This window comes from Pectinophora gossypiella, chromosome 12 (assembly GCF_024362695.1).
Source record: "Pectinophora gossypiella chromosome 12, ilPecGoss1.1, whole genome shotgun sequence".
Taxonomy (NCBI): Eukaryota; Metazoa; Arthropoda; class Insecta; order Lepidoptera; family Gelechiidae; genus Pectinophora; species Pectinophora gossypiella.
Genome location: NC_065415.1, coordinates 1 through 10000, shown reverse-complemented (window position 1 = coordinate 10000; position 10000 = coordinate 1). Strand labels below are relative to the sequence as shown.

The following is a 10000-nucleotide window of genomic DNA, read 5'->3' as shown; positions in this document are numbered from 1 at the left end:
TTAGGTTAGGTTAGGTTAGGTTAGGTTAGGTTAGGTTAGGTTAGGTTAGGTTAGGTTAGGTTAGGTTAGGTTAGGTTAGGTTAGGTTAGGTTAGGTTAGGTTAGGTTAGGTTAGGTTAGGTTAGGTTAGGTTAGGTTAGGTTAGGTTAGGTTAGGTTAGGTTAGGTTAGGTTAGGTTAGGTTAGGTTAGGTTAGGTTAGGTTAGGTTAGGTTAGGTTAGGTTAGGTTAGGTTAGGTTAGGTTAGGTTAGGTTAGGTTAGGTTAGGTTAGGTTAGGTTAGGTTAGGTTAGGTTAGGTTAGGTTAGGTTAGGTTAGGTTAGGTTAGGTTAGGTTAGGTTAGGTTAGGTTAGGTTAGGTTAGGTTAGGTTAGGTTAGGTTAGGTTAGGTTAGGTTAGGTTAGGTTAGGTTAGGTTAGGTTAGGTTAGGTTAGGTTAGGTTAGGTTAGGTTAGGTTAGGTTAGGTTAGGTTAGGTTAGGTTAGGTTAGGTTAGGTTAGGTTAGGTTAGGTTAGGTTAGGTTAGGTTAGGTTAGGTTAGGTTAGGTTAGGTTAGGTTAGGTTAGGTTAGGTTAGGTTAGGTTAGGTTAGGTTAGGTTAGGTTAGGTTAGGTTAGGTTAGGTTAGGTTAGGTTAGGTTAGGTTAGGTTAGGTTAGGTTAGGTTAGGTTAGGTTAGGTTAGGTTAGGTTAGGTTAGGTTAGGTTAGGTTAGGTTAGGTTAGGTTAGGTTAGGTTAGGTTAGGTTAGGTTAGGTTAGGTTAGGTTAGGTTAGGTTAGGTTAGGTTAGGTTAGGTTAGGTTAGGTTAGGTTAGGTTAGGTTAGGTTAGGTTAGGTTAGGTTAGGTTAGGTTAGGTTAGGTTAGGTTAGGTTAGGTTAGGTTAGGTTAGGTTAGGTTAGGTTAGGTTAGGTTAGGTTAGGTTAGGTTAGGTTAGGTTAGGTTAGGTTAGGTTAGGTTAGGTTAGGTTAGGTTAGGTTAGGTTAGGTTAGGTTAGGTTAGGTTAGGTTAGGTTAGGTTAGGTTAGGTTAGGTTAGGTTAGGTTAGGTTAGGTTAGGTTAGGTTAGGTTAGGTTAGGTTAGGTTAGGTTAGTTAGGTTAGGTTAGGTTAGGTTAGGTTAGGTTAGGTTAGGTTAGGTTAGGTTAGGTTAGGTTAGGTTAGGTTAGGTTAGGTTAGGTTAGGTTAGGTTAGGTTAGGTTAGGTTAGGTTAGGTTAGGTTAGGTTAGGTTAGGTTAGGTTAGGTTAGGTTAGGTTAGGTTAGGTTAGGTTAGGTTAGGTTAGGTTAGGTTAGGTTAGGTTAGGTTAGGTTAGGTTAGGTTAGGTTAGGTTAGGTTAGGTTAGGTTAGGTTAGGTTAGGTTAGGTTAGGTTAGGTTAGGTTAGGTTAGGTTAGGTTAGGTTAGGTTAGGTTAGGTTAGGTTAGGTTAGGTTAGGTTAGGTTAGGTTAGGTTAGGTTAGGTTAGGTTAGGTTAGGTTAGGTTAGGTTAGGTTAGGTTAGGTTAGGTTAGGTTAGGTTAGGTTAGGTTAGGTTAGGTTAGGTTAGGTTAGGTTAGGTTAGGTTAGGTTAGGTTAGGTTAGGTTAGGTTAGGTTAGGTTAGGTTAGGTTAGGTTAGGTTAGGTTAGGTTAGGTTAGGTTAGGTTAGGTTAGGTTAGGTTAGGTTAGGTTAGGTTAGGTTAGGTTAGGTTAGGTTAGGTTAGGTTAGGTTAGGTTAGGTTAGGTTAGGTTAGGTTAGGTTAGGTTAGGTTAGGTTAGGTTAGGTTAGGTTAGGTTAGGTTAGGTTAGGTTAGGTTAGGTTAGGTTAGGTTAGGTTAGGTTAGGTTAGGTTAGGTTAGGTTAGGTTAGGTTAGGTTAGGTTAGGTTAGGTTAGGTTAGGTTAGGTTAGGTTAGGTTAGGTTAGGTTAGGTTAGGTTAGGTTAGGTTAGGTTAGGTTAGGTTAGGTTAGGTTAGGTTAGGTTAGGTTAGGTTAGGTTAGGTTAGGTTAGGTTAGGTTAGGTTAGGTTAGGTTAGGTTAGGTTAGGTTAGGTTAGGTTAGGTTAGGTTAGGTTAGGTTAGGTTAGGTTAGGTTAGGTTAGGTTAGGTTAGGTTAGGTTAGGTTAGGTTAGGTTAGGTTAGGTTAGGTTAGGTTAGGTTAGGTTAGGTTAGGTTAGGTTAGGTTAGGTTAGGTTAGGTTAGGTTAGGTTAGGTTAGGTTAGGTTAGGTTAGGTTAGGTTAGGTTAGGTTAGGTTAGGTTAGGTTAGGTTAGGTTAGGTTAGGTTAGGTTAGGTTAGGTTAGGTTAGGTTAGGTTAGGTTAGGTTAGGTTAGGTTAGGTTAGGTTAGGTTAGGTTAGGTTAGGTTAGGTTAGGTTAGGTTAGGTTAGGTTAGGTTAGGTTAGGTTAGGTTAGGTTAGGTTAGGTTAGGTTAGGTTAGGTTAGGTTAGGTTAGGTTAGGTTAGGTTAGGTTAGGTTAGGTTAGGTTAGGTTAGGTTAGGTTAGGTTAGGTTAGGTTAGGTTAGGTTAGGTTAGGTTAGGTTAGGTTAGGTTAGGTTAGGTTAGGTTAGGTTAGGTTAGGTTAGGTTAGGTTAGGTTAGGTTAGGTTAGGTTAGGTTAGGTTAGGTTAGGTTAGGTTAGGTTAGGTTAGGTTAGGTTAGGTTAGGTTAGGTTAGGTTAGGTTAGGTTAGGTTAGGTTAGGTTAGGTTAGGTTAGGTTAGGTTAGGTTAGGTTAGGTTAGGTTAGGTTAGGTTAGGTTAGGTTAGGTTAGGTTAGGTTAGGTTAGGTTAGGTTAGGTTAGGTTAGGTTAGGTTAGGTTAGGTTAGGTTAGGTTAGGTTAGGTTAGGTTAGGTTAGGTTAGGTTAGGTTAGGTTAGGTTAGGTTAGGTTAGGTTAGGTTAGGTTAGGTTAGGTTAGGTTAGGTTAGGTTAGGTTAGGTTAGGTTAGGTTAGGTTAGGTTAGGTTAGGTTAGGTTAGGTTAGGTTAGGTTAGGTTAGGTTAGGTTAGGTTAGGTTAGGTTAGGTTAGGTTAGGTTAGGTTAGGTTAGGTTAGGTTAGGTTAGGTTAGGTTAGGTTAGGTTAGGTTAGGTTAGGTTAGGTTAGGTTAGGTTAGGTTAGGTTAGGTTAGGTTAGGTTAGGTTAGGTTAGGTTAGGTTAGGTTAGGTTAGGTTAGGTTAGGTTAGGTTAGGTTAGGTTAGGTTAGGTTAGGTTAGGTTAGGTTAGGTTAGGTTAGGTTAGGTTAGGTTAGGTTAGGTTAGGTTAGGTTAGGTTAGGTTAGGTTAGGTTAGGTTAGGTTAGGTTAGGTTAGGTTAGGTTAGGTTAGGTTAGGTTAGGTTAGGTTAGGTTAGGTTAGGTTAGGTTAGGTTAGGTTAGGTTAGGTTAGGTTAGGTTAGGTTAGGTTAGGTTAGGTTAGGTTAGGTTAGGTTAGGTTAGGTTAGGTTAGGTTAGGTTAGGTTAGGTTAGGTTAGGTTAGGTTAGGTTAGGTTAGGTTAGGTTAGGTTAGGTTAGGTTAGGTTAGGTTAGGTTAGGTTAGGTTAGGTTAGGTTAGGTTAGGTTAGGTTAGGTTAGGTTAGGTTAGGTTAGGTTAGGTTAGGTTAGGTTAGGTTAGGTTAGGTTAGGTTAGGTTAGGTTAGGTTAGGTTAGGTTAGGTTAGGTTAGGTTAGGTTAGGTTAGGTTAGGTTAGGTTAGGTTAGGTTAGGTTAGGTTAGGTTAGGTTAGGTTAGGTTAGGTTAGGTTAGGTTAGGTTAGGTTAGGTTAGGTTAGGTTAGGTTAGGTTAGGTTAGGTTAGGTTAGGTTAGGTTAGGTTAGGTTAGGTTAGGTTAGGTTAGGTTAGGTTAGGTTAGGTTAGGTTAGGTTAGGTTAGGTTAGGTTAGGTTAGGTTAGGTTAGGTTAGGTTAGGTTAGGTTAGGTTAGGTTAGGTTAGGTTAGGTTAGGTTAGGTTAGGTTAGGTTAGGTTAGGTTAGGTTAGGTTAGGTTAGGTTAGGTTAGGTTAGGTTAGGTTAGGTTAGGTTAGGTTAGGTTCCCCCCCAATGGTTTCTCGCCTTGTCGTGGCGGGGGGGCTCAGTAGCTGCATCGGCGGGTGCCGCTTTAGCCCAATGATGAAGTGAAGCTAAGAAGAATCCAGCGCGGCGGTGGCAAAGTCCACCGCTGCGCAACCCGTAACCCTTAGCGCTTTGTGGTGGGGCGCCAAAGGGTCGGGGGCCGCTTCCACATGAGTGGAGGGGGCCGCGAGGAGACAACCTCTGTAAAAAAACCGCCGGGAGGAGGCGTTTCGCCTTGCGCGCGGCGGTCGTTCGTATTGCCCGGCGGCCGTCGGGCCACCCGCAACCCTCGGTATTCCGAGGCGTGGGGGCCGCTCCCACACAAGTGGGGGGGGCCGCGAGGAGACAACCTCTTTAAAAATCCACCCGGAGGAGGAGGCGCGTGGCGCCGTCGGTGACGGGTTCGGCGGCCATGAATACATGCCCGTCGGACAGGCTTCGGCCACCGTCGCCAAACTTGTTATCCTGGTCAGGTGTCGTGGACATGTCTCGCGGCCTACCAGGACCAAGGGGCTTGCCTTGGTCGGCCGGCCCAAGAGGAGCCAACCTCAATAAAAAACCCCAAAGTCCCGGCGTTGAGGTGCCTTCGGGCCTTCGCGCGGCGTCGGGGCGCCGGAAGGTGGCGGAGGGGGTATTCTCCGCCAGCTAGCGACCAACCCTGGGGCACCTCCCGCACCCCAGCGGTATTAGGGTTATCCGGGTACAGGGGGCACTGCCCGGATGGACCACCCTTTCCCCCATACTCGTGGGACTCAAAATGAATGTCAATAAAAACAATAAAGCCGACAATTCGGAGCTGGAAGTTGGGTGTGAGAAAGTGAGGAAGGGAGGAGTAGGAGTTAAAAATAAGCGTGCTCAGGCACAGACGTTTACCGGCCTTGATGCGGACACCAAGTCCGCGGGGCAACTTGTGTCGCGACCGGGATCCACCACCCCGGAAGCGGCACAGTGCCCTGGCCTAGGCGCTCGCGCCACCCGTCTCCGCAAGGGGACTACGGAGGAGGAGCTCAGCTCCGCGCAGCCGATCCTAAGCGGCAAGGATCTGCTGTGCGGTGTTGAGAAGGATAGACGGCTCAGCGTGGTTCTCTCACGCTGCACCGCACCTGTCACCACGACGCCCGCTGGCCGAGAGGATGAGTCAATGCTAGACTCGGATGACTCCTCTTGCGCCAGCATGGTGACAGTGTCGTCGGAGAATGCGGGCCCGAGAAAAAGTTTCCTAAAAAGGAACCGCTCGGACCCTGAGGCGGAGGACTCGGGATCGCCTGCGTCACCCTTCGAGGGGGCGGGCCACCGGTCCAAAAGGGGGAGAGGTCGCCCGCCCACCTCCACCGGGAAGTATGTCGGCCTGGCCGCAGCCAGGGCGGCATACAACCAGGAGCTGGCCGAGAGCCTCCGGCTTGAGGCTGAAGCGGAGGTGGCGGGAGTGGCCCGGAACATGAGGGAGGCTAGGGCCTCTTTACAGCCCAGCCCCCTCCTGCCAGCCCAAGAAGAGGAGGCAGAGCAAACCAGTGCAGCTCTAGCCAAAGTTGTGAAGACTTCGCTGGAAACCATTACGATGGTCGCCACGAAGTCTTCACAACTGAAAGGAACGTACGTCCGGGCCCTGAAGGATGCCGTAAAGGGCATCCAAGAGGCGGTTGTCCCAGATCAGGGCGCGGACGATGACGGAGGAGGTTGTGCGGCTGGAGGCTGCTAACTCCAAGCTCACGAAGGAGGTCGCCGACCTGCGCCGCGACTTGCAAGAGTTGCGGCAGCGACCATCCCAGCCTGTGAGCTCGGAGCCTAGCCTCCGGCAGCTCCTGGAGGAGACAGCCCGTGCCAACGCCGAGATGTTCGGCAACATGCTGAACGCGCGGTTGGCCGGGATTGAAGACCGTCTCCTCCCAGAGCCACGAAGGAGACCGCCGCTCGCGGCGGACACCAGAAGCGCCAGGGCAGACCCTGCTCAGTCTGCGCCAGCAGGGGCCCCGGTCGCTTCTACGAGAAGTAGTGGCCAGCCTGCCAAGCCCGCAAAGCCCGACAAAAAGGCCACACAAGAGGCTCCCGTAAACAGCCAGGCCTCTTCTGCTCCCACTTCTTCGGGAAAGAAGGGGAAGAGCAAGAAGAAGAGCCTGGCTGCACAGGAGGCGGCAGAGGCTCGGAGCCAGCCTGCCCCTGCACCAACGGCGGAGCCATGGACCGCTGTTGTTGGCCGAAAGGCCAAGAACAAGGCGGCCAAAGCGGCCAAAGCGGCCAAAGCGGCCAAAGAGCCGCCAAAGCCTCGGCCCACGGCCCAGAAGAGGGCAAAGCTCCGGACACCAAGAACGGCAGCGGTATCGCTGACCTTGGTGCCCGGAGTCGAGGAGAGAGGCGTAACATACGCCTCGATCCTCTCCGACGCCAAGCGGCGCGTCTCCCTCGCTGACCTCGGAATCAGCAACATGCGGTTCCGCAGGGCGGCGACGGGTGCGCGCCTGCTTGAGATCGGAGGGGAAGGCTCGGCGGCGAAGGCGGACTCTCTCGCCAAGAAGCTGAGGGAGGTCCTCAGCCCGGACGCGGTCAAGGTCGTCCGCCCAGTGAAGCGCGCGGAAATCCGCGTCACTGGGCTGGACGACTCAGCCGACGCCATTGAGGTGGCCGACGCTGTGGCCAAGGAAGGAGGCTGCGCGGTCGACGACGTGAAGCATGGGCGGATCGTCGTCGGACCGAGAGGTGACGGGTCCCTCTGGATCAGCTGTCCGGTCGCGGCCGCCAAGAGGCTGTCCGACTCTGGCCGACTACTGGTCGGGTGGACGTCGGCCAGAGTAAGGCTTCTCGACTCCAGACCGGCACGGTGCTACCGTTGCCTGGAGCCCTGGGCACCTCGGAGTGAAGTGCTCCTGCGAGGTTGACCGCAGCCGACTGTGCTTCCGCTGCGGTCAACCCGACCATCAGGCGAGGGACTGCACGGCTGAGCCCCATTGCCCCGTCTGTGCGACGGCAGGCAAACCGGCGGCTCATTCCATCGGTGGCAGCGGATGCATTTCTGCTGCCAAGCCGGCAGCCAAAAGCCCGCAGGAGAGTGCGCCGAAGCCAAAGCGGCCAAAGCGCAAGGCCAAGAGGGCCGGGGCGGAGCAGATGGACACCGTTCCTTGAATGGACAGAGCTCCGCCCTAACGGGGACCCGTGGACGGTGGTCGGGGGACCGCCGTCCACAACATGGGTCCCGTGCTGTAGGGCTGCCCAAGTGTTCCGGGCAGCCCTCGGCGGTGGGGGAGGCGCTTGATGCGCCCCCATAGGCGCAGGGCCCAAGAGGGCATCCGCCGGCGGGGACGCGGTTGTGTGCAGCTGCGTTCCCGTGTCCCCGCCACATGGCGGCGAGGAGGAACACCGTTGGGTTTTAGTGGGTATACCGGGTGGCGACACCCGGGAGTCCCACATAACCACGTCGTCCCCCCCGGGCGGCGTGGTATGCGTAACGCATTTCCCAACGTTAAAAAAAAAAAAAAAAAAAAAAAAAAAAAAAAAAAAAAAAAAAAAAAAAAAAAAAAAAAAAAAAAAAAAAAAAAAAAAAAAAAAAAAAAAAAAAAGGTTAGGTTAGGTTAGGTTAGGTTAGGTTATTGGAAATGCCGCTTACTCCATATCACTTCCACAGTGAAGCTAAGAAGAACCCAACGCGCGGCGGGTCCGCTCAGATAACTCTGGGCGGGCAACGGCTTCTGCCACCGTCGGGCAACCCGTAAGCCTGCACTTGGTGGGGTCGCAGGAACGGGGGCCGCCTTCCCACTGAGTGGAGGGGGCTGCGAGGAGATAACCTCTATAAAAATCCGCAGGGAGGAGGCGAATTCCGCCTTCGCGCGGCTGGTTCGTCGGTCGTCAATGTACGGCTGGCGGACAGGCTTCGGCCACAGTCGGGCGAACCTGTTACCCTGACTTGCGGTGGTCATGTCTCGCGGCATGTCTCAGGGCCAGGGGGGCTTGCCTTAACCGGCCGGCCCCGAGAGGAGTAAACCTCACTAAAAAATCTCCAAAGTCTCACGTTGGGGCACCTTCGGGTCTCGCGCGGCGTGAGGCGCCTGTTGCAGGTGGCGGAGGGGATATCTCCGGTAGCGAGCGGCCATCGCTGGGGCACCGCCCGACCCCCCAGGCGGATTAGGGTTACCGGGGTACAGAGGGCACTGCCCGGGTGGACTGAATATTTCCCTCAAACTCGTGGGATCAATTAAAAAACATGGACAAAAAAACCATTTGTGGAGCTTGTGGACGTTATTAAAAACAAAAATAAACGGACTGATTTGATTGATGACTTTGGCGAGAAACGAGGACACGATTGCGCGCGATTTGGGGAAAGATCGGCTCTGCCTGCGGATACCACCAATCCGGAGGCGGCCGTCTTATCCGACGACGACATCAGCAGCTGCTCAAGTGCAGTTGATGAGCCCCCGCAAGGGGAAAGGGTCGGGTGGGTCAACCATGGACCCGAAATCGCCGGTGCTTAGCGGCAAGCACCGGTGGTCGAAAGGAAAGGTGCCTCCCAAAACATACAGGGCCATGACTGGGGGCAGCTCGGAGAGCATGGCGAGAGGCCTGCGAGGGCCTATAGTAGGGGCAGCTGTGCCATCTCGGAAACGGAATCCGACTGCTCGGGGGATGGATACAGCTGTCTCCTACCTCGGACGGAGATCTGGCCGCTGGCGACAAGCGGCGCAAAAAACGGAGGGCCCCCGGAGGCGGGGAGCAGTTGATGAGTCAGGAGCAGGCTCATCCATCGCTGCGGCTACTCCGAACCGTGCAGCCAAGCGCGGCAGGGGAAGGCCGCCCACCACCGGGCATTACGTTGGTTTGGCCAAGGCGAAGGAAGGCCTTGGTCAATGCCCGAAGAGCGGAGCTTGAACTCCTGGACGAATCGGAGGTCCTCGAGTCGACCTAGGGAGCTTGCGGCAGTGCCTGCGGACTGCCTTGAGAGACGGGTGGGAGAGCGGCCGTCAAGGTCATCCTTGACGTTGCTCGTAAATCCAAGAACCTCAAGGGCACGTTCGTAAACGCCCTGAAGAAAGCCGCCACGCAGATGAACAGGCTGTGGCGGCTTTAACGGAGAGGACCTCCGATGAGGAAGTCCGGGTTCTGCGTTCTGAGAACGCAGAACTGCGGAGAAGGGTGGAGAGCCTCAGCGAGGAGATGATCAAGCTCCGCGAGGACCTTGCGCGTCTCTCCGCTGAGAACTCCCGCGCCAAGGCGCCCGCATCCCAGGAGGAGGGAAGGAGTGAGGCGGACCAGCGGTCGGCCATACTGTCCGACATCGATCATATGATCGATATCAAGTTGGCCAGGCTGGAAAACCGCCTCCTCCCACCGTCGGCGTTCCGTCCGCCGCTGCAAGCGGACCTGAAGAAGCCTGCTCCGCAGGCGAAGGGAGCTCAGCCACAGGCTACAAAGGCAGCCAAACTCCCACCTGCCAAAGCCCCTGCCGCCAAGGCAGCCAAAAAGGCTACCCCAGCAGCAGACCTTCCCACCCCAGCGCCCCACCACGTGGCGAAGCGACCCCCTTGCAGGGAGCGCAGCCACCTGCGGAGACGTGGAGCGACGTGGTGCGAAAAGGGAAAGGCAAGAAGGGGAAGAGAAGGCGCGCAAAGCCGATGCCACTCCCGCAGCCCAGACTGCGCCAGCAAGCCTCCGGCGAGCATGTAGACACTACAAGGCCGCGCGACAGGCGAAAGCCTAAAAAGGCGAGAGGCAGCGAAAGAGGCAAAGGCTCTGCGCCCCCCCCTAAGGTCGGCTGTGGTCACCCTGACCTTGCGTCCGGAGACGATCGCCGAGGGAGTGACATATGCCCAGGTGCTCACCAGGGCGAAGATGGAGTGAACCTCAGACAGCTGGGAATAGACGGCCTGCGCTTCCGTCTGGCTGCCACCGGGGCTCGAGTGCTCGAGATCCCCGGAAAGGAGAGCGCGGACAAGGCCGAACTCCTTGCAGCGAAGCTGAAAGAGGTCCTCCCAGAAACCGTCAAGGTGGCTTGCCGGTTAGATGTACCGACGTGGTTGTCTCCGG

General features: G+C 53.4%; 1 protein-coding gene across 1 annotated transcript in view; it reads left to right on the top strand.

The window, feature by feature from the left end:
- The window catches only part of LOC126371570 (uncharacterized), a 10209-nt gene extending 3345 nt beyond the window's left edge, over nt 1-6864 (top strand). The window contains exons 2-3 of the mRNA XM_050016894.1: nt 4857-5584; nt 5646-6864. Of these exons, the coding sequence (XP_049872851.1) occupies nt 4857-5584; nt 5646-6864 (1947 nt within the window). The remainder of the gene's footprint in view (nt 1-4856; nt 5585-5645) is intronic.
- The last annotated feature ends 3136 nt before the right edge of the window (nt 6865-10000 follow it).